Source organism: Mauremys mutica, chromosome 5 (assembly GCF_020497125.1).
Source record: "Mauremys mutica isolate MM-2020 ecotype Southern chromosome 5, ASM2049712v1, whole genome shotgun sequence".
Taxonomy (NCBI): domain Eukaryota; kingdom Metazoa; phylum Chordata; order Testudines; family Geoemydidae; genus Mauremys; species Mauremys mutica.
The window spans coordinates 122,837,123-122,862,030 of NC_059076.1; the positions used below are offsets into that span (position 1 = coordinate 122,837,123).

The 24,908-nt window shown below is 38.8% G+C and overlaps 1 protein-coding gene across 4 annotated transcripts in view; it reads right to left on the minus strand.

Moving 5' to 3' along the window:
* Positions 1–6,497: 6,497 nt before the first annotated feature.
* Positions 6,498–24,908, minus strand: part of RGS12 (regulator of G protein signaling 12) — a 161,758-nt gene continuing 143,347 nt past the window's right edge. For 3 of the 4 annotated variants that reach the window (XM_045017507.1, XM_045017508.1, XM_045017510.1), the window contains 6 exons: positions 24,236–24,362; positions 22,608–22,704; positions 20,819–20,898; positions 20,101–20,254; positions 16,694–17,308; positions 6,498–7,028 (listed from right to left, as the gene is read on the minus strand). In XM_045017507.1, the coding sequence (XP_044873442.1) occupies positions 6,670–7,028; positions 16,694–17,308; positions 20,101–20,254; positions 20,819–20,898; positions 22,608–22,704; positions 24,236–24,362 (1,432 nt within the window). In that variant the 3' untranslated portion in view covers positions 6,498–6,669. Of the gene's footprint in view, positions 7,029–16,693; positions 17,309–20,100; positions 20,255–20,818; positions 20,899–22,607; positions 22,705–24,235; positions 24,363–24,908 lie in introns of those variants that run through there. The other variant, XM_045017509.1, reaches the window with a different exon arrangement.

Consider the following 24,908-nt stretch of genomic DNA (forward strand, 5'->3'; position numbering starts at 1 on the left):
ATATTGGGCTTCCTAGGATTTTGAAGAGACTTAGAAATCATTCAGAATTTATGAACAGCTGATCCACCAACATTTCTCACAAGTGATAATTATTATCTGAAACGATTACAAGTAGTCAGTCTAAACATAATGGTGGATCTACACTAACGGCCTGATCCAAGAACCTTTAAAGTCAATAGAAGTCTTTCTGTTGATTTCAATGGACTTTGGATCAGGCCTGATGGACCTAACCTGGGTGCTCAGCACTCTACATCCTGCAGGGTAGGCACTAGAGTATGGAAACTGCTGTAAGGACACAGGCAGATTGAGAAAGGTGGGGGTGTTACTTGTCGTTGCTGCAGTTCAGCCCATCCACATACTAACACTGTTTTTCACAGAAGAGGTTTGGCACATCCACACAAAGTGTCCTACAGCCATTGTTCCAGTGCATTTTGGGACTTCAGAAGCACCTATCCCAATAGCATGTAGCAGGGGCTTAGAGTAATTTCTAAACATAAGGTACTGCGCTGTGCAGGGGAATTAGGTGGTCTGGATGAACTTGTGCAGCTGCAATGCTCTTAGATTCCCATGTACACTCGGAAGAAATTGTTAAACGATATTGTCTGAGCCAGACCTGAATCCAAGACTTTGTCTCAAGCTTTGTAACCAATAAAATGAAGTGTCCAGATATTAAAAAGTGTTCAGCAATCAGCAGTCGTCTCCATGTAGAGCACTTTCCAATATTTGGCCATTTCACTGATCTGCCTAACGGGGAACTCAGTAATTTTGAAAACCTGGCCCAGGGTGGTTGTACAGTGTCACGGACACTATTCTATCCTATTGGTACATCCTGTGGTATCTCATGCTATTTGCACAGCAACCTGGTCTCTATGAGAAATGTGCATCTGGTATCATCCTAATATATTATATTAAATGTCAGGTGAAACAACTCTAAATGACAGTAATCACTGTCAATGCTATTCAGAAGCTGTCCAATATGGCCAGCATAACTAATATTGGGTAGCATTGCTTTCTCTGGGTATTACCTGTGGCAGTTTGGAGAATGTGCCTGTGTCCAATTATGAATCCCATTTGATATTATGAACACTGTACTTGTAACAGTCAGTGTGCATTAGAATCACCATTTTGTGGCAGAAAACGGACTATATCTGAGAAACTGAAAAAGGGCCATAAACCTTGAACAGCCATACCCTAGTGGAACAATGGGGCCTACCGGCCAACCCATTAACTTTTAACAACCCTCAGCCAGCAAACCTACCCAGTGGGGTCAGAGGATAGAAAATGCCAGTATAAGAAGGAAAACAGAAAGAGGTCTCAGAACTTGGTTTTTAAAATGACATGCTCTCTGGAAAGGGGTGAAACCATTCTCAGAACCAAAAGACTCATCAAGGAGGAATGGGGCAAGAGGCACCTTACTCCGCAGAAAGATACTGAGTAGAATCCAAAAGACTCAGAAATGGCGAGGTCTCAGAGAGGGAAATGTGTTCTGGTGTTTGTTGTTTTGTATAGATCTGTAACTCTCTTGTGCTGTTTGAGAAACAAGTGTGTAAGAAGTTCTTTTGCAAAGCTTGTGTGTTCCTTACTTTAATTGTCACATGGTCCTCAAAGAGTTAAACTATGCTCTGGAGTGCTGATGGTGGTGGACTTTAGGAGAGCATGCATAAGCTAGTGGTACACTTTTGGGGGTTTCAGCACAGGGCAAAAGGCAATTGGACCACAGGGTCCCACATTCAAAGAAGGGGTCCCAGAGAGGGAGTCTGCACCCTTGAAGTGTTCCTGAGAGGCCACAGCTAAAACCAGCTAAGACACAGTGCCTGGAAGTTGCTCAATTCCAGATGCTTGGAAAGCACAGGGGATCCAAAGTTTGGGCCAATATAGCAGAGTGGTGATCATCCAAAGAAGGGATTGAATCAGGGCTGTAACATCATAATCAAATTAATTTTTGTCATTTAAATGATACAGTCTGATGGAGAGTCATTAAAAAACCCCTACACGAACAATTTAATTTTAACTAACTGAGAATATAGATAGATATGGATTTCACTTGAATCATCATTTTTACTGCTTCTTGGCTAAATACTGATCTTACATACATCATCATCATGTCAGTGGAACTGCTCCAAATGTACACCAATGTAACAGAGACCAGATTCTGCACTCATTTACACTGGTTAGGAAAGACAGGAGTAACTCCACTGAAATCAGTGGAGCTGCACCAGTGTAAAACTGGCATAAGTGAAGAGTATAAAGTCCATAATCTGGATTGTCTTCAGAAATTGATTGACAAGATAGAGGACTAAGCCATCAAAAAGTATATCAATTAAGCTGCTTTTTTTTAAAAAAAAATTGCTACCAGCTCTCAATTTTAGTGGAAATCACAATATAACAATGCATCTTAAAACCATATTATGTTGATAATTTCACTCAATAGTTAAATATGCAGGACATTGCTCAGAGCACAATCACTTTTGAAAATGCCATTCTGGGATTGGCTGTATCCATTTTGTTTTATTAACTCCATTATCCCTTGCGACTGATTCAGCAGTAATACTGTGTTGGTTTAGTTTCTACATTCTCCCAGATCTTGCAAAGTAAAGCTAATATTATTAATTATTTCTAAGCTTAAGCAACATATTGCCTTGAGCCCTAAGGTATGGGGTCATATTTTTAAACAGCTGGAGTTTACATGTGGCTCATATTCAGGGGCAGTTTTGAATATGATATTGCTGAATAGAGAAGAATTATTTTCCTGTATTCCAGGTTCCTTGGTTCACAGGTCTGTGCTTTCTAGGCATGCTGCCAAGTCCTGTCATGTCTTCTCCACCCCTCCCTGTTTAAGAAAACCCATTTTAAGGCAGCTTTCTTTTACATCATTCATTTCTCTGAACTTGGGTTAAATATCCAATTCTGTCAAATCCAGTTTGCTGCACTCAGAATCTAATACAACAGATCTTTCTTACACCTTAGCAGCTAAGCAGCCACAGAAAGGTTTTAATGGCAAACTATTTAATTTCTAAAATTATTATTATGTTTGAAAAGAGGTGAAAGGTTTATGATGAAGAAAGATGGCTTTGCCACTGGGGTGAAACAAATGCACCTTCATCCCAATATTATAACTCCATTCCCACTTCTAATTTAACCAAATAGCTCTTTCAAATCAGGTATCCACACTGGGTAATTGCTCCAATGCCCTGCCACAGAGCGTATGTGAACATTCCAGTAGGGGACTCCACAGCAAAAGTAGTAGGACTTCTGTGAATACAGCAGAACCTCAGAGTTATGAACACCTTGAGAATGGAGGTTGTTCATAATTCTGAAATGTTTGTAACTCTGAACAAAACATTATGGTTGTTCTTTCAAACATTGACTTAATACAGCTTTGAAACTTTACTATGCAGAAGTAAAAATGCTGCTTTTTAAAATCTTAATTTAAATCTTAATTAAATGAAACAAGCACTGAAACAGTTTCCTTACCTTGTCAAACCTTTTTTAAAAATTGTCCCTGTATTTTTCAGTAGTTTACGTTTAACACAGTACTGTAGTGTACAGTATTTGTTTCTTTTTTTTTTTCTCTCTGCTGCCTGATTACATACTTCTGGTTCCAAATGAGGTGTGTGGTTGACCAGTCAGTTCATAACTCTGAGGGTCTACTGAAGTCTAGTAATGACAGCAGAGGCCGGGGAGGCACATTCAAAGGTGTCATTAAGATCTTGGTCACAGAACTCCCTTTGGTTTCAATGGGAATTCTGCATACAGAGGATCACTTAGGCCTGGTCTACACTAAAAAGGGGGTTCGAATTAGGGTACGCAAATTCAGCTACGTGAATAGCGTAGCTGAATTCGAAGTACCCTAATTCGAACTACTCACCCGTCCAGACGCGGTGGGGTCGAACTCCGCGGCTCCAAGGTCAACTCCACCACCGCCGTTTGCAGTGGTGGAGTACCGGAGTCGACCGCGGCGCTTCTGGAGTTCGAACTATCGCATCTAGATCAGACGCGATAGTTCGAACTCCGAGAAGTCGAACTCACCGCGTCGACCTGGACGGTAAGCGTAGACTAGCCCTTACAGTACCAGGTCTTTGATGAGCATTACATGGAGCTAAGGCAAGTTATAGTGTCCCACCTAAAATTTTGATCAGGAATCACCATAGACACCAACTACTGCATTTCAGTTTTAAATATTCACTACAGTACTGGGGCAGGTGTTGATTTTCAAAGACACACCACAAGGTGCAACATGTTCAGGTGCAGATGGCAAGGAGCCCATTTGCTGGAGATTACTGATGTGTGAAGATACTTTGCTTTGATCAGAGCAAAGCTCTCAGCCGAAAACATGGACATTTATAAGGGTGAAAACCTGTCCTGCCAGCTGTGAATTTGTATCATAATGCTGTCAATACAATGACACAAGACAGATGCAATATGGAGAAAGGATCTTAAAGAATACAGAGATGTTTTAAATTCTCTCTCAAGATAATTATACTAATCCTATAGATGCAGCATAAGAAGATATAGAATAATGTACTCTATGGACTACAATCTACAGCCAACATGAAAACTTTGAAGACTTATGTCCTTCATTTAGCACAGAACAAGTAGCAGCTGAATACCAGCAGGGAACGCTCCCCCATACTGCATCACCAATGTCGTTTAACCACAGTAACTACCTACTCTATAGTGTTGACAAGTAACCACCAGATGTGGTTTAGAACAGCTTCTAGGCTCATTGCATTATTGCCTTAATTTATACCTATTCCTCGTCTAGCAAATATCTATACCTATAGGCTACAATAGGGATAAGAAGTTTCTTCAGGCTCAGTGCCTATTCAGTCCCTGCAGGATGACTGCACTTACTGCCAGATATGGTGGGTTTCTGTGATGTAGCCATCTAGCCACACTCACTTCATTTACAGTCCGATGATAGCTTTCCGCTACCACTGGCACAAGTCAGATTTGAATCACTAATCTAGAGCTGAAAGTCTCTGTATCTCCTTATGTATACCCTGAGCTTTTCAATTCCCCTACTGTAGACAATACTGCAGTATCAGCACAACTTTAGTGTGATTCTCAGTCCAATTTTAATTTTGGAAATTTGTTAAGGAACAGCTGTTTTTCATGACAGGTATATATTACTCATCCACCAACAACTATATTAAAAAAAGTAAACAATCTAAAGCATACAATTGACTGAGCTGGGTTTAATGTTAGCAAATGAGTTTCCCAAACCTAGGGCAAAAGTCTCTACTGCTGTAAATAGGTGAAACTCCACTGAACTTAATAGAGCTGTGCGCATAATTCCTTACATTGGGAAGGTCTTATATTACTGTTGAATAATCTTAAGAATCTGCTAACCCTTTTGACATTGCAAATGCATCTGAGCTTTAAAAACTGATTAATTTGCTACAGCATTTCCCTGTTATGAAAAAGTTCACAATTCATGATAAGCTTCACAAAGGAGGAGCAATGAAAAAGAGATTACTTAGCAATAACTGTAGTTCTCCAGATTTACTGCCTCTGCAGATCCACAATCTAGGAGCCATGCAATATGTCTCATGAGTCCCAGAATCAATTCAAAGCAGTGAACTGATATGGATCTTAATGTATACATTCAACACTGTTTCAAACAGAGATTGATAGAGGCCCATGCTTCACATTTCTTCAATACCCCTTTCAGCTGCCAAGAGTCATTATTAACTCAAAAGAAATGGGAAAGAAAGAAGAACAAGTGTAGATCTGCAGAGACAATAAATTCAGAGAACAGACAAGAATCCTTTCTTCTTCCTTCAGAATTACTCACTAGTTTGGTATTTTTAGCTAATCTTCTAATCTAACCTAGAAGGAGGAAGAAGAATATTTAATTATAGATTAAAATAAACTCTCAGACATAGAGAGAACATTGCCATGTAAAGATCTGGATAATCTCCATGCAGCTGCTTTATAAATCACTGCTATGGATAAGTTACCAAGGCAAGCTACAGAAGCTGCTATTGCTCTGTCTGAATGAGCTTTATGGCTTTCTTGAATCTGGATTCCTGCCCATGTAAAAAGCATGCCAGAATGCATCTATCCACTCAGGTAATCTTTATAACAAGACTGAACTCCCCCTGGATTTCTCAGATGCTATCAATAGACAGGAAGATTTGCCAGACAAAGAGTCTCAATGCTGTCCGAATAGTAATGAATAGTACACTTCACATCCAATGTACAAGTCTAGCAGCACCGAGGAATACTGTGGACTAGGACAAAACATTAGAAGATTAAGATGAAAAACCAAAACTACATTTTGTAAAAACCTGGGTGGGACTTAAAATGACTTTGTCTTTCTCAAAGACATTAAAGGATGGCTATATGCCATGAGAATTTTAATCTCACCAGTTTGGTCAAAGTACCCAACAGGAACCATGATATGGAAAACAACATTAGAAAGTCCATTAGGTGACAGAACAAAATTAAATATCTCAACTCTTTTGTTTAAATACTACTTTTCATTATACAGGTTCCAATTCATACAAGGTCTGACCTTGGGAGGTGCTGACTATTTTAAACGCTCATTGAAGCCAATAGAAATTGAAAGCACTGAGTGACTTGCCGGAACATGCCCATAATGCATAGCTCTAGTGCTAACGATGCCAGGCAAAAATGCTGAAGCTGTTAATTAAAAATAGGGATTTAAACAAAAGTAGCTTTGTATTGATTCTTAGCACCCTTGTTTTTCTCACTCTTGACAGTAATCAGAGAGGGAAGGTCTGATGTTCTATAAACTCCTGTCCGCATCCTCCCCTGGCAAGATCTTAGTTCAGAGATACAGCCTTCGAAGCTGAGGTTCCCTTCTGAATCATCACAGGATCGTGTGCCACTGTCTTCCAGTTTAACTCCATCCACATCAATTATTCTGTTTACAGAAGTGGGAAGATTATCCCTACCACCAGGAGGATTAAGGCTTCTGTTGGTCTTTGTTTTGTGAGAGCTTTGCTCACAGAAGTTTCCTGCAGCCCCTGGTGAATCTTTTTTCTTTCTGTGGTTCATACCTAACAAAGAATAATAATAATAATAATAAAAAAACAAATTATGTATCTTCTGATTTACTGTAAACAGTTACAGTCTTTTAAATTACATTGGGCAAACTCTCCTCTCGGGTCCTCATGGCAAGTAGTCAACCAGGGTATTCTGCTATTCCACTGGGAGATTTATGTATGTACCAATAAGCATGGGGAAAAAATGCCAGGTTGGTACCTCCTCAGGTGAATTTTGCCATAATTTAGTCTGTATCTTTCTTACTTTAGAAATTGTAATTAACATTATCCAGTGTATACAAAAATGATTGTCCAGGATGAATCTCTACTGACTCCCCCAAAATTTTCACACCAGCAGGGGCAAACCCAAAGAGGAAGGATGCAACATTTCCAGCATCAGCCAGAGGAGGAAAAAATAATGGAACAAAATGAGAGGACATTTCCTCATTTTATCACCTTACTGAGATATTATTTTTATTCAGCTAGAGATTCATCTGTTCCCAGAAGTTGCAATTCATTCTATTAAGCTGAAGGCTGCCAATTATGGACTGTTAGATTTCAGTGTAAGACCCAATGTAGCATATAGTAGGATGAGAAATAACCTAGCTTGTTATGGGGGGGGAACACACCTTAATTGTTTGAATAATGCTTGACAATTCTTGTCACCGGACTCCTCATTGTTTTTGACAATTCTTGATTGTGTCTGATTTCTTAAAATAAAAGTGTAAGGTGCTACTGAGAACAGTATCCACAACTGAGAGGAATTGTTACAGCTTGGGTCCATTCTCTGGCATTATTCATGCAATCTTATCAGGTCCCTTCCAGTCCTATGATTCTACCCCTGGTGCTCCCCTATCCCAAGTCTTCTCCATCCATGCTGTTAGGTCTCTCACATATTTTGTACACTGCCCAAAATCAGTGCTTTGGGCTGAGATTTTCAAAGGTACGTATACACTTGGAAAGTGTGTCATGTTAGCAAATATGTTTTAACTATATAAAACATGATTTTGCCCAAAGTGAGAACTTTAACTACCCAGATATCTGTTGGAAAAATAATATGGAAAACACAAAATCTTCAGTATGTTCTTAGAATGTGTTGGGAACAATATTTCATTTCAGAAGGTGGAGGAAGGGAGGCCATTGTTTTACATGTGAATCGAAAGGTGATAGGCAACTTGGGTGAAAGTGGCCATGAAATGATAGGTTTCATTATTCTAAAAAAAGAAAGGAGCGACAGAATCAGCGTAAGGGGAATGGACTTCAAAAAAGCAAACTTTAACAAACTTGGATAACTGGAATGCAAGGTCCAATAGGAAAAACATCTAAGGGAAAAAGTTGTTCAGGAGAGCTGGCAGTTTCTCAGAGAGACAATATTAAAAGCAAAACAATAAGAAAGACACCAATATGGCTGCATCAAGAGCTCTTTAATGACCTGAAAATCAAAAATGAATCCTACAAAATGTGGAAACATGGACAAATTGCTACGGATGGGTACAAAAGAATAGCACAAGCATGCAGAGACACCATCAGAAAGAATAAGGCACAAAATGAGTTATACCTAGCAAGGGATACAAAAGGCAAAAAAGAAGAGGGTCTACAAATACACTAGGAGCAAGAGAAAGACAAAGGAAAGTGCACGTCTACTATTTAGCAGGGAAGGAGACCTATGAATGACATCAAGAAGACTGAGGAGTTTAATACCTATTTTGTTTCAGTCTTCACTAGAAAGGTTAATTGTGTCTATATGCATAACACAATTAATATTAACAACAAGAGGGAGGAAACATGCCAGAACAAGGAAGGAACAGGTTAAAGACTATTTAGATAAGTTAGATGTATTCAAATCAGCAGGGCCTGACAAAATTCAGGGAAGGGTACTTAAGGAGCTAGCTGAAGCAATCTCCAAGCCATTAGCAATTATCTTTGAGAAATCTCAAAGGATGGGTGAGGTCTCAGAGGGCTGGAGAAGTATAAACACTTACATATCTTTAAAAAGGGGAACAAAAAGGAATCATAGATCAGTCTGAATAACTTTGATACCTGTAAAGATACAGGAACAAATTATTTAACAATCAATTTGTAACCCCATAGAGGATAATAGGATGATAAGTAATAGCCAACATGGATTTGTCAAGTACAAATCATGCCAAACCAATCTAATTTCCTTCTTTGACAGGGATAATGGCCTAGTGAATGGTGGGGGAAGCAATACCTGTGATATATCTTGATTTTAGTAAAACTTTTGACACAGTAGGAAAGTAGAAAAATGTGGTTTAGAAGGAATAACTATAAGGTAGATGCACAACTGGCTGAAAACCACACTCAGAGATTAGTTGCTTTCAAACTGGGAGGATGTATCTAGTGGGGTCCTGCAGGTGTCTGTCTTGGGTCCAGTGCTAGTCAATATTTTCATTAATAACTTGGATAGTGGAGTGGAGAGTAGCCTTGTAACATTTTCAGATGACACCAAGACGGGAGGGATTGTAAACACTTTGGAGGATAGGATTAGAATTCAAAATGACCTAGATAAACTGGAGAATTGGTCTGAAATCAACAAGATGAAATTCAATAAAGATAAGTGCAAAGTACTACACTTAGGGAAAAAATTAAATGCACAACTACAAAATGGGAAATTACTGGCTAGGTCAGAGGTCCCCAAACTGACAGGCATGCACCCTTTGGGGGGCATGGAGGAATATTCGTGGGGGGGGACACGGCTGGGACTCAGGCCAGCCCCTACAGGGAGCCGGCAGAGAGTACCACCCAGCTCTGCTCCTGGCCCCAGCTGCCGGTCCTACGCCCAGACCCCTGGCCCCACCCCACCCCCAGCCTCGGTCCCCTTTCTCCTGTCCAAGTTCTTCCCCTCTCTGGAGCTGCAGCCCCACTCTGGGCCCCAGAGTGGTGGGGGGAGAAGGAGGACAGAATAAGGCGGATGCAACCCTGAAAAGTTTGGGGACCACTGGGCTAGGTAGTAGTACTACTGAAACAAATCTAGGTCACAATTTGAATACGAGTCAACAATGTGATGCAGTTATAAAAAAGTCTAATATTCTAAGGAGTATGAACAGGAGTGTTGGATGTAAGAATGGGAGGTAATTGTTCTGCTTTACTTATCACTGGTTAGGCTTCAGCTGGAGTATAATCTCCAGTTTTGGGTGCCACATTTCAAGAAAGATGTGGACAAACTGGAAAGAATCCAGAGGAGAGCAATCAAAATGATAAATGGCTTAGAAAACTGACCTATAAGGAAAGGTTAAAAAAATGAGTACGTTTATTAGTCTTGAGAAAAGACGACTGAGGGAGGACCTGATACCAGTCTTCAAATATATTAAGGGCTCTAATAAAGAGGGCTGGTCTGTAGCTGTTCTCAAAGTCCACTGAACCTAGGGCAAGAAGTAATTGGCTTAATCTGCAGCAAGGAAGATTTAGGTTAGATATTAGGAAAACCTTTCTAACTATCAGGACAATTAAGCGCTGGAATAGCTTACGGAGGGAAGTTGTAGAATCCCTGTCATTGGAGATTTTTAAGAACAGGTTAGACAAACACCTATCAGGGGTGCTCTATGCATACTTAGTCCTGCCTCTTTGCAGGGGGATAAACTACATGATCTCTCAAGGTTTACTGCAGCCCTACATTAGTATGATTCTGAAGAGCAATCGTGTTTAAGAATAAGATAGCTGGTTGTCATTAACCCTAGAGTGGAACTCTAAGGTTAACCTCAAGCAGAAAACACATTTTTCAACATTACTTTTTCCTTTCTACACAAACTGCTAAGCAGGGGTTAAAGCAGTTGGAAACATGAGGAGGGAGAACACTCCCTATACTTTTAGTAGAGAAAGGGGAGCAGCATTCCCTGACACTCTCCTTTAAGATCCAGAGGTTGTCATGTTTAACATCATGTTAGTTAAAACACGTCAGTTAACATGTTTTCTAGGATTATATATTTTCCCACAGCCAAGTAGGGGATTTAACCACACAACTCCCATGGAGATATAATATAACCCATGGGAGTTGTGTGGCTAAATTCCATAGCTGACTTTGAAAATCTCAATTCGTGTCTCTATATAACTATATTTTTATTTATACTCTGAAACCTATATTTATTCTGTAACACACCTAGTACACTTCTGGGTACTATAAGATTCATAATTATTAATAAATATACTAATTAAGATTACTTTGATATGAAGATGTGCAAAATTGCCCAGGATGCAAACAAAAGCAAATTTCATACTGTTGCAGAAAATCCCTGAGAGAACTTCCCTACAGAGAGAGGTTTCTATAAAATTAAACTATATTCCCGGGGAACTAGATGAAATTCTAGATAAACCAACTGAGTAATAGCTGAGGAAAGGCAGGAAGCCTCTTCTGGTATGTCAGCCTGCTAAATTACAGTTACCCGTTAATGGAGCCATATCAGATATATTATTGTGTTTATGTGGTAATATGTCAAACAAAGCATCAGCTTGATCTGAACTACTGTTGGTGTGGCATGGGTGCATAAATACTGTACTCCTACTCCAGAATGTTTGTTCTATATGAGGCAATGAAATATTTCTCCTACTTCTCTTTATTCTATCCCTGAGAACAGATCTCTGGCTCTACTTTCATGTCCTTTTAAAAATGCCAGATTATACTAACAACAAGAAGCAAGAACAACAAATAGTTTGCACTTATACACCACCTTCCATCCAGGAATATAAAAATGCTACATTGTTAATAATATTTTATTAATAAATTAATGAAGCATCATATCACTGTGAGGAAGTACTGTGTTGTTCTCATTAAAGACATTTTAAATTTTTCTTTAGTGCCCTTTACCATACTATCTAAGCAATCATATATCATACAAAACACCATAAACTTCATTTTTGGCAAGGATAAAAATAGAGGAGATAAAAAGCAACACGATTAAGGTATAAAAAATAATGAATGACATGGAGACGCTAAACTGTGTGGTCCTATTTACTCTCTCATATTATAGGAATGAGATAATCAATGAAATTGAAAGCCAGCTAATTGAAAACTGATACATAGAATCATAGAATCTCAGGGTTGGAAGGGACCTCAGGAGGTCATCTAGTCCAACCCACTGCTCAAAGCAGGACCAAACCCAACTAAATCATCCCAGCCAGGGCTTTGTCAAGCCTGACATTAAAAACCTCTAAGGAAGGAGATTCCACTACCTCCCTAGGTAACCCATTCCAGTTCTTCACCACCCTACTAGTGGTGGCCACAGCACACCATGTCCCCCATGGGACAGTAAAGAAGCTGGGGGGGGAGTAAAGGCTCTAGGGGTGCTGGTGTCTGGGCTCTGTAGGGGGGACCTGGTGTATGGGGGCTGCCCCGCACTTGGGTTCTGTGGGGAGGTGGGTGCTCGTGTCTGGGTAGTTCCCCATGGCTGGGCTCTGGCGGGAGGGGTGTGTGGGTGTCTGGGCTGGGGGTGCCCCATGGCTGGGATCTGGGGGAAAAGGGGTGTAGGTGTCTGGGTCATGGGGTGCCCTGCAGCTGCGCTCTGGAGGGATGGGAGTTCAGCTGTCTGGTTCTGGGAGCCCCACACAGCTCCCTCTAGCTGGAACTGGGCTGTTGTAAGGATTTCTTTAATTCTCTACTCCTGGGGGGATTTTTTTTGCTGTTGTTTGTATTATTGACATACTTGTTAACAGGTATTTTGAAATAAAATATCAAAATAATTTAAACTGAAGTGATTTTATTATGTCATTTTAACAAATAAAATATGCAGAATATTGGAGAATTTTAAAATATTGTGTGCAGAATTTTTAATTTTTTGGCACAGAATTCCCCCAGGAGTAAATATTTGACCAAGTGCAGACATACACAAGGTAACTGAACATAATTTGGACATTTTAGAAAAGGATCTACCCACCAAACACATGGTATAATGCTCAGGATATAATACTCTGAGGAAGCATAACCCTAATTAAAATATTTTAGGGTTTGTTGGCATAGTCATGGCCTCCTGCAATGCTATATGATAAAATAGAGCAAAATATAAAGTACCTTGCTGACTCTCAAACCAGCCAGGACTGGGAACTAGTGCATTCCATCTCTGAGGTTAGGGAGGGAGCATCCTCAGCTAGTGTAAATAGGAGAAGTGCCATTTACTTCAATCTGCTGTGCTTATTTACACCAGCCAATGATCTGCTCCAAAATGTTTTACATTGTTTAACTATAAGTTTGGTGAGCAGAAGGAGCACACAAATTGTGTGGCACAATTCCTATAACTACCGTAATTACTTAGTGGCTTTGACTGGCACCAGAATCCTATTCTTTTTGGTCAGAAAAACAGTAGCTTCAAGGTGTGGCCTTTAATACTGGTGATTTTGTAGATGGTCTTCTAGTCTCTGAGTCCATAATGAACCAATATGCTGCTGGAGGGACCATATTTCAGATGTGACTTAAATCAGAGAGTCTTCCACTGTGATCATTAAATATACCATGGCACTTTTCTTAGTGGGGTTTACCTTGATGCCCTAGCTAATTGCATTCTGTATGCCTCAAATTACTTCTATAGTTTCATCTGGAAACAGTCCTACGCTGTTGGGGAATAGGACTGTAAGCTGTTAGACATCCCAGAGATGGCTGCCTTTCAGTGGGGATGAAATGATCCCCATACTGGTCTATAGTGTGAACATTATTTTATTAAGTGATTTGGGATCTTTGAGATGAAAAGTACTTTTTAAATTTAAGATTATTTTTATAGGGCTTCCATTTAATTGTGTAAAGCTATCATATTTAATTATGGCAAAAGCTCTCAATGGTGCCTGTGACACAAAGGTAAAGTACATGATCATTTGTCCTCAGAATAAAAATGAAAATCTTTACATTCTGGTGTAATTCCACAGGGAGATTATTAGTTATCTGCTGTTAAAAAAAGTCTGTCTCTGCTTTAGAGAATTGCAACAACGGGTTAAAAAGGGCTTTGTTTTCTTTCATAGAGACCAACAACTGTAAGTGAATATATTGACAAATTGGGGAAAAAAGGAGGCCTCAGTCCACAAAAAAGGTTAAAAAATAAGGTGCTCCAACAGGCTTTGCAATCCTGCTGTGGAGAGCCCATCTCTAGAAGTGAAAAGGGTAGTTCAGTCTCAATAGCTGAGACTGCCAAATGAAGGGTCCATTATGTTGGTGGCTCCACTTAGAACTGAACTGAGAACACCAATTCACTTCAGAGACCAATGAAACATTGGTAACTCTTACAGAGTAAGAAAAAGAAATGGTTGAGTACAAGGTTTAGCCCATGAACCCAAAGACAGAAAAGAATCTCTTTTCAGAGAATTCAGTGTTGTTACTATTATTCCAAGTCGTCGTTGTTCTTACTCAAAGAATCAAAATACACTTTGTATGTGACAAAAGGAAACAAGGAATTTGAGAAGTAAAGATTTCTAAGATTTAAATACTTTGTTTTTCAAATTATAACATGGTTTACATGAATTGCAATAGACATACTAGCCACGCTGTACAAGTACTACAGGCCAATCTGCTCTCTTATCTGTCTGTAGGTGTGTGCCTACAGCTGCCACTGATTTCAATGGGAGCTGCCAGAATCTAAATGCAACATCTGGCCCTATTTAAAGGGCCTGTATTTAGGATATTAAATTTCTCCTCATAATTTCTCTACTGTCAAGTTTGTCTTGTTGTAATTTTGTTAGTCCATATCTATTAATATGTATGTTACAAGATCTGAACCGATACCACTATGTTAAATAGATGAACCAATATTAGGACATTTTAAATACATTAAGGTTAATGTAATATTTACATTTCAATTGCATTCAATCTGTTAAATTAGGTCTTTAAGTTTCTACAAAGACAGAAATATTTTTAAAATAATGAAGAAAATCAAAGCTTAAAACCAGTCTTGTATAAGTAGGTATAGAATTTATTACTTTTGAAAGAACAAAGATACAAAATACATGTGAAAACTACATAAAGATCTCTACAAAGTGAAAGTAGAAAGTAAGAAAAGTGAAAGTACAGCAGTTACACAGAAATGTATGGCATGCATTAAAATACTGTAAGTTCATACTGTTTTTAAGTGCAAATGTTCTTATATCAGCTCCCATTGAAAAGGATGCAAATTGAATTCCATCTTGTACACTCATCAAAAGGACACTGACACAGATATATAAATATGTACATAAACATGTCCTAAATACACTTTGTGTGTTCTCTTATGGAGGCATCTGGATTACAAGTCTGTTTAAAATCTAATTTAAAGAATTAAAGTGGTAGCATTTATAGAACATTTTGCAAATACTATTAAGATAGAGTTTTTTTTGTTTTGTTAAGAGCAGCAGGATGCAATAGTTCACATTGCCATTTGTAAGCATGTAACAATCAAATAAATATTTACAAATCATTGGCAGTACAGATAAGAAATAGGATCAAATACTCTCTGTAAAAAGATAAATAATTCAAATGTATATTTTCACATCACAAAGAAATGTGAAACAAATCATGGCACTGAAACATCAAAAATAACTTTAGCACAGATACCTTTTCTTATATTTTTCATTAAAGAGTACAGTACAATGACTGTAAAATGTAAATGCCACAATACTCAATCTACACTTCTTGTTTCTGGTAATAGCAATTATTATGAGTTCATGTTTATGAGGAATAATAATGATCTGTGATATTGCTGAAACTTACATTCTAATGTCCTCCATTTCCTAGAAAAAGCTGTTTCAAATATGAAAACTTTGGGAATTATGTTTTAGATGCAATCTATTGCTTTGGGTACCAAAGGAGAAAAAAGAAATGGTTTAAGGGTTATATTTTTAGATACAAATATAATGTGTTAGATAAAGATTAAAAATATTCAAGATTTATCCTGTTTCTGTTTTACTGTAAACAGTGCTGCAGTTTTTAATATATATTTATAGTTCTTCCTACAGCACCAGAACTTCCAAATGTTAAAAAAAAAAAAAAAAAAAAAAAGTGGTGTGTGTGTGTGTGTGGGAGGGGGGGAGATCATTAAACTTGTAATACTAAAAACCCTAATGATTTAATATCATTGTTACTAATGGTTCAGAAAATATGGACTGGGTCACTGGTAAGCAGGTCAGATATTGATATTTAACTATTGTGTGATGTATGAGAGTAAACAATAAATTACTTAATTATAGCATCAGAGGGGTAGCCGTGTTAGTCTGTATCCACAAAAACAACAAGGAGACTGATGGCACCTTAAAGACTAACAGATTTATTTGGGCATAAGCTTTTGTGGATAAAAAAAAAACACTTCTTGCATCTGAAGATGGATAAAAAACACCACCATGCATCTGAAGAAGTGTTTTTTACCCACGAAAGCTTATGCCCAAATAAATCTGTTAGTCTTTAAGGTGCCACCGGACTCCTCGTTGTTTTAATTATAGCAAATATTGTGTTTGTTTTTTAATGCGTGCATTGAAGTCTCACACTAAATGGTCATTTGCAGGCTTGCATTTTGTTTAGCACAAACGTACTCAGTCCAAACAAAAATATGTTTTGGAGGCAACCAGAAATGTAACTTAACAGTGAATAAAGCAATAAAACTTATTTAAAATTAAAATGTAAGGTGCAGAGATAGTTTTGTTTGTTTGTTTTAGTGATAAACAATATAAAGGGAAGATAATTTTACGTAAAAGGAAAGACTATTAAAAACTAGAAATACCTGAATTGGATCTTTGATATCCAGAATTTTCCTGATTACCTGCCAGTGGAGTTGGCGGTGGATAGTTGGCTTCTGTGAGTTTACTGATGTCTGATAGTGGTGTTGGTGGTGGCGGCAGTAAGGTGCTGTTAGGGCTACTAATATCTCCTTCAGCCACAAGAGTCAAGTCTGCTACATTTTCATCATCTATAGTCTGTATGCCTTCAGCCTGTAATTCTCCTGATTGCCTTTTCCATATTGTCATATTGTTTTCCTGTACATGTGGAATTGGAGACAATGGGGCACTAAAAGGAACATTGTAAGTCTTCTGACTGTTGAGCGTTGTCAAAACAGACTTATGTTTATTTTCTGAATGACCTGTTTTCTTAATTGAATTTTCATTACAGTTTTGTGTAGTCTCCAGTTTTCCACTTGGCTGCGTACATTTATCCTTGCCATCATCTTTTGCAATTCTCTTGCTGAGGCCTTTAGAGCTCACTGGTGTAGATGAGGGTGGTTCTGGTCCACTGGGAGGTAAACGAAGAAAATCAGGTAGAACAAGGTCTTCTTTCCTTAGCAGCCCACGTTGGTCATCTGCTCTGTTACTTTGAGCTTTGGATATGAGTTCAAAAAACTCTATTTAGAAGAAAACCCAAAATTGACAAATTTTTGTCAGAAAATGAAAGCCATTAAAACGTCAACCATTAGCATATTTATTCTCAATGAAGACCTTCAGTTATTTTCAATGCTGCCTTGAAATTAGATTTTATGTTAATTAGGAACTTTTTCAATTGCAGCAATGTTCACTAGCAGCATTATAATTAAGATAATCAAGATTGTTATTGTAAGCAGTTTTGCAATTTAGAACAGCTGCATTTCACTCTGGGCTAAAATTCTGCATACCAAGTCTGCTTTCTAAACATATTTTCTATTTTATGCATTAAAATGAACCTTCACATGTTTTTAATTCCTATTACATAACAAAGCTCTTGTCCTACTGAAATTTAACAGATTGTAGGATAAGGATGCACATTTGTATACTCTAGATGCTTCTTTGCACACCTCAATTTAAAAATAGTCAGCTCTCTGAAAGCTTATTGGTCCAGAATGTAGACAATCCTCTTACAAGACTTTTTTTTCAGTTTAATAATAATATGTTAATCTGGAACTTTTAGCCAAAACTTTGAATCTCTTTGATGGAGTAGATATAAGACAAAATCTTAGTTTTATCATAATGTTGTTTTGTGATTTAATATAATTATATATGTGTAACTGATCCATTATTTTGTTCTGGAAAGCCTCAAAACTTAGCAACCAGAAATTTTAGACCTTGAGCCAAGAAGGATACCGCTCCCAAAAAAGAAATAACTTAACTCTTTGGTACCAATCATCCAAATTTCAAAATTGCTAACATGGGACCTTCTTATGTCCCCCTTACCCAGGAAGAAGGGCAGAATTACACCCTGGATCAAGCTCCAGGAGCTACTGCTACCTTTAAATTTCTGGAGATTAAAGTTCAAATTCATTTTAGGAACCAAGTGAAATCAGTTTTGTGGTTTCAACCCAGTTTACACTGATTATCTAAATCAAAAAAATCAACAAATTTCATTGCAAAACCAAAACATTTAGTTTTAGCAACAATGTTTTTTTGACATAATATAGTCATATGTTACACTCCTAGAACTTACTTTACTTACAACTTTCTAACACTACTTTTGGGTGGTTTGGCATAATCACTAGGAGTGTTGTGTGAAAATAATTTTCAATAGATTTGCAAAATGTTAGAAAATATATGGAGTTTGAATCTGGAGCATTTTGTAGCCCCAAAATATAACTTTTGCCAAAGTTTTGCAAAATGGCAGTATGCACATCAAAACAGAAAACATTTCTGAAATGTGTGTGTTTTAGGGAAAACCTGATTCTTCCTGAAATTTCAAATTTCATAAAGATTTTTCATTAAAAAATACTCTACAACATTCAATAGGTCTTTCCCAAACTTGGATCAATTTCACAAAATCAAAATAAAATATGAAGGCCTCAAATTCTGAGGTCTTCAAATTATGTTAATATTTCACTTGGCCTCAATCAGAAAATGAATTTATAAGACTGGGTAAAACAAGCTACTCAAGTAGCAAACAGAAATAAGTAATTCAAAACTACATTAACATGTTTTGCAGCAACATTCAGAAACTAACAAACAGCCATTCACAACAAGGGTTTCAGCTACGGTACTTCCTTGTGTCCAAACCTACAAACAATTATTCACTTATATAAAGTCATTAATGTGCAGCTCTTTTCAGGATCAGGCCCTTTGTTTGAACATCAGGTTAGGGTGACCAGATGTCCCATTTTTAAAGGGACAGTACCATTTTTGGGAACTTTTTCTTATATAGGCGCCTATTACCTTCCACCGTTGTCCCATTTTTTCACAATTTCTATCTGGTCACCCTACATCAGGTGGTAATAATGATGCATTTAAAATTTTTGCCCTAGCTAGCATGTGTGTTCTGATTTTCACATTTTATTTTGGAGCTAGTGGGATAGGCAATTGTTTCAAATAATCCTTGAGGTTGGGGATGGGGGAGTAATATCTAAAGATATCAACCCTTAAAATGATCTTATTCCTTCACCTCCCTGTGACTTTTATTATCTCTCATTTTTTCATATCAGAAAACATACATGGAAAGGCAAATTCTGCTGTCATCAGTGAAATCCTCATGAAGTTATTGTGTCTCAAAGATGTAATTTAGGGAAGATTTTGGCTCAGAAAATGCAAAATGACCAGTTATGGCACAGCCTTGTTTCTTGTACCATTTCTAGCCACCTCTTCAGAGCATTTACTGAATGAAAAGTAATCTCTTTCTGTTCTTGCCCACCACTCCACACAACCACCACCACCCCTTTTCAAGTAGTGATAATCTGGCTATCATAGACTATGGGTAAAATTGTCAAAAGTGCCTACGTGATTTAGGAGCCTACGTCTCCTTTTCAAAAGTGACTTAGGCCCTTAAGATCCTAAGAGACGTTTGAAAAGGGGATCTAAGTCCAGATTATAAAAGTTGTTTAGGCACCTAAAGATGCAGGTAGACATGTAGTGTGCTTTTCAAAAGCTCTTAGGCATCTAACACCCATTGATCTCTCTGGGAGTTAGTAACCTCAGCCCTTTTGAAAATCCCAGTAGGCACCTATCTCATCTTAAGATGCCTAAATACCTTAAAGTACCTGCAGGCATGTTTGAAAATTTTACCCTAGACTTCAATAAATTAGCAGTTCAAAGTTAACAGCAACAAGCATATAAGGAACTTGTCTGTTATTTTCTTCATACAGTGATAAATGCACAGTCCTTATGATTTCCACAGTCATAAATTGGAATTATCATTTTCCCTTGAACACTAATGTTATTACATATACTTAAAAAGTTGACATACCCTCTGCTTCGTCCAAATTAATTTTCTGATATTTTTTTTCCCCAATCTTTGCAAGAGATTCTTCTCTCTTTGATAGCCGAGCATCCCTAGCATTTTTTCCATTTTCGCCTTTTATTTTAATAGAATTAGACTTTCCTAGAGTTCTTCCCTCTCCCTGCATTAGAAGGAAAGTTAAAGTACTTCTTACAATTAGGATATACCACAATCTGTGCGTAATAGATTCTAAGTGAATAAAAAGGATATTTTATAAACAGATCTCTCTGATTAAAAAAATACAACAAATGTTATAGATTAATCATGACAAAAAAGATTTAACACTACACACCAAAAAAGAAAAAATCCCATTTACAATAAGCACATGGCTTGCACAGCAAAATTTACATTAAAGTAGTAGGCTCAAGTACTTGCCTTGGCTTTCAAAGAAAGTTAATGGATTTTGATAAAGATGATCCACTCAGCTGATATAGAAACCCAAGAATATAAAAGCCATAAAACACTCACTGCTACTCAATTCATGGTCACACACTGGTGAAAAAGCAGGATTAAACCCTCACAGATGAAGTCTGACAGAAAGAATAGGATGATTTATAGCTGCAGCCAATTCAATTAGGTAAGCTGGACACTGTTTTTAGCATAGATACCTGAAGCTTCTACTTTATGATGAGAGAAGAAAATAGAAGGTATTCTGAGTGGCAGAAATCATTTAAAAAAAACTTACTGTAGATGCTTGATTTCTGGAAGTGGAAGTTACAACTGTACTTTGTTTTACTGGGGCGCCTTTTTGTCTGTCTGTGAACACTAAACATAAAAATGTCTTCTATAATTATAAACATATCACTTCAGCATAATATTAACATTTAAAACACAATGACACATAAAATACCCTGCCATGAGGCCCCCTGGACGAAGCTCTAGCAAAACCAGGGAAGATCAAACTTCACATCCCCAATATTTTTAAGTTAAATCAATCAGAAAACAACCTAGGCTTCCCTGGATTTTCTGGTGCTTTCAAAGCTTGTGTGTTATGAGTTTTTACACCTTTACTGAAAAGATGCAGCAGGGGTCAAAAAGCTAAAGGGAAGGCATCCTTTCTCCACAATATTCATACGTCATTGAGTACAATAGCTGGTAACAAAATAAATGAAAAGCAATGAGTGAGCAAAAATCTCTCTCCCTCTCCGTTGCTAAGCTTTAAATTTTCTTGACTTTTGTGATGGCATAATTTCACTAGATCTGCAGTCACAGGGTTCAGTTTAGATGAAAACGCAGTCTTTTTTAAAAAACACCAGATGCAGAAAAATCTATTAAGAAACCCCAAAACCTCTCAGATCTGCTTTGTGCATCAACTGCCCTTTGGGTATCTCCATTTTCTCTCCATACACTGTTAAAGTAAGCTCAGGGCTGCTTTAATTTGTATCTGCCTGCAACAGACACAAAGGGCAAAAAACAGCTCAGAATCTGCTTGGTGTAAATTCATCCTAACAGAGCACTCTCTCTCTAATCATGCATCTTTTCCCCAGTGTATCAGGAAGCATATGTGGCATAAGAATGCCTATGTTGATTCTATGCTGCTCTAGGATCATCTTTCTACTGGGGTGATTCTCTGATGATTTACACATGTTTAATGCCCAAAATAACCTGGTCGTGTAGAAAGAAGTGGCTCATTTGTGCCTAGTTCCTATATAACACTACCAATAGGATTATAAAAGTTTTAAGGTAAATTAAATTTTGTGGTCTGTGACTCTGGTCCCCAACAAAGTGATAAAATCTGACTCCCCCTCCACCCGCCCTGCCAAATACAGCTCTCTTTATTTTACTAATTTCCCCTACAAGATCCACCATTCTAAACATTTAATTTAATCTAATCTAAATCATGTTTTTTACCTATAAAGGGGGATACTAATGGCACATGGAACCTTTAATCTCCAGGCCCCTGGTCTGAATACAGCGAAGGTCAGTAGTGACAAAAAATAATTATCTAACTGCTGTTCTCTGGCCAATTTGAAGTGAAGTAAGTCTTAGTTCAGCTTCTATTTCACAGAGATCCACCACCTCAAAAATCACAACTGGCACTCTTTTTGCCAGTCTCTGCGGAGCCCAAAGATTGCATAGAGATGGAGACTGCAGTATCTTCTCACCTTACACAATCCATCTCTCCAACAGTTGTAGCTGATACCCTAAGCTGTACCTGTCCTGTGGTAAAATATAGAACTTCATTCTCTAATGAACTAAGAGCTTGTAGGGTACTAGGGAGAAAAAATATTTTTTAAGAGTTACAAACTTTGCTACAAGAGCACATCGTGATAGTCAAATACCGGCCAATTTAATAGATGAAAAGTCACACCTTTAACTTTAATTCCTATAAATAGTTTTCCCATTCTATCCTATACGTCAAATCCTTCATCCTAACACCATTTACCTCACGTAAATTTATTTTTTCTATGAATGTAAAGTCAGGCTTGATGAGGCTCGTTAAGCACTTCATAAAAACTTTCAGAATATCTTACCTCTTCCCTTTGTTGGCTCTTTTTCATATAATACAACTCGTTGACCATCCAGATTAGATATTGGGACACCAAGATCTAGTGGTTCCTGCTCACCATTCTGAAGTTAGATCACAGTTTGTGTATAATAGAGAAAAACAATGGTTTTCAAAACAACTTGAATTTACAACTTGGTATTTAAAACAGAACACTAGCTAGTACAGTTATACTTCAGTGTAACCCCAAGAATCCTCTGCTATCTTCCCTATAATTTTCAGACCAATACTGTCCATAATTGCTTTGATCATAATGGACACGAGTCATTTGTCTGCAACATATTATGGACTGGCCAGTCTGACAAACCAATGGTAGACCTATATGCTGTCAACAGTCTGGAGCTGATTTCTGTGCTTTCCAGAGGCAACAGTTTTAATTGCTCTCAAATGACACCCTCTGGCTGACAGAGGAATGGAAAGAATGGACTATGGAGGAGGCTAAGGGGACGTCCACACTACGCCGGATCGGCAGGTAGTGATCAATCTATCGGGGATCGATTTATCGCGTCTCATCTAGACATGATAAATTGATCCCTGAATGCGCTCTTGTCGACTCCAAAACTCCACCAGGGCAAGAGGTGGAAGTGGAGTCGACGGGGGAATCACGGCCGTCGATCCCACGCTGTGAGGACGGGAGGTAAGTTGATCTAAGATACGTCGACGTCAGCTACACTATTCTTGTAGCTGAAGTTGCGTATCTTAGATCGATCCCGCCCCCAGTGTAGACCAGGCCTTTTGTTCAGCCTTCCTCAGTTGGGATGTTTTGGTCTGAAATGAAGCCTCTGAAAAGGGAGCAGGAATGGGGGGCTCAGAAGGCAAAGACAAAGCAGGCTCAGACAAAGCCATAGTCAAACTATCTGAAGAATGAAGACTATGACTACTGCATATCCTCATCCCAAAACACAGGCAGTTATAGAATACATTTTCATTCATAAAGATGAGCCTATACTAAATTTCTTAGAATACTCTATATTCTTTTCCAGACAAGCAATACTACAGATTTTACACTGGGGTGAGCAAACTTTTTGGCCCAAGGGCTACATCTGGATACGGAAATTGAATCGCAGACCATGAATGCTCACAAAATTGGGGGTTGGGATGCGGGAGGTGGTGAGGGCTCTGGGATTGGGAGTACAGGAGGGTGCTCTGGGCTGGGACTGAGGGGTTCGGAGGGCAGGAGGGGGATCGGGGTTCATAAGGCAGGGGGTTGGGGTGTGGGAGGGGGTCAGGGATGCAGGCTCTGGGTGGCGCTTACCTCAAGCAGCTCCCAGAAGCAGTGACATGTCCCCACTCCAGCTCCTACGCAGAGGCATGGCCAGGCAGCTCTGCGCGCTTCCCCGTCTGCAGGCGCCTCTCCCCTGCAACTCCCATTGGCTGCGGTTCCTAGGCAATAGGAACTGCGGGAGCCACGCTTGGGGTGTGGACAATGTGTGGAGCCCCCTGACTGCCCCTACACGTAGGAGCCGGGTGGGGGACATGCTGCTGCTTCTGGGAGCCGCGCAGGAGCTCGAGGGCTGGATTAAAATGTCTGGAGGGCCGGATGCGGCCCTCGGGCCATAGTTCGCCCACCCCTGTTTTACAACAAAAGATACTTACTAGTTTTGCCACAAGTTCATTAAGATTTAAGCCATATTTTGCAACCACAGGCCGTAGAACTTCTGTTACTGGCTTAGTGGGTTTAGCCTTCAAACCAACTGATCTATTGATTGGAACAAGATCCAGCCTGAAACATATCAAATGTTGCAATATGTTAACTATTCAAATAAACCAAAAGTGAAAAAGTTTCTAATCTAATCTAGGAACCAAATAAAGTGAGTTTGGATATAGTGTAATTCCATTAATAAACAAAAATCCTCCCCACTCTTCTGCAAGTGCAGAGCACCTTCAACGCAGTAGAATCATTGCTGTTTCAGCAGACAGAAAGTGAGGAAAAGCCAGGAGCCCACATATATCTGTGGTGACTCCTAGTGTAGCTACACAGAGCCTCCAGTCTTTTCTCCATGTTAAACATTGGACATGCCACTGCTTCTGGGAGCCGCGCAGAGCGGGGAAATCCCCCAACCCCACTCCCCAGCTAGAGCGCCAGAGCAGGGCAAGCCACGGACCCCGCTCCTGGCGGGAGCTTGAGGGCCGGATTAAAACATCTGCAGGGCCGGACACAGCCCTCGGGCCGTAGTTTGCCCACCACTGGATAAGAGAGAAGGTCCTCTTATGGATCAGTAACTGGTTAAAAGATAGGAAACAAAAGGTAGGAATAAATGGTCAGTTT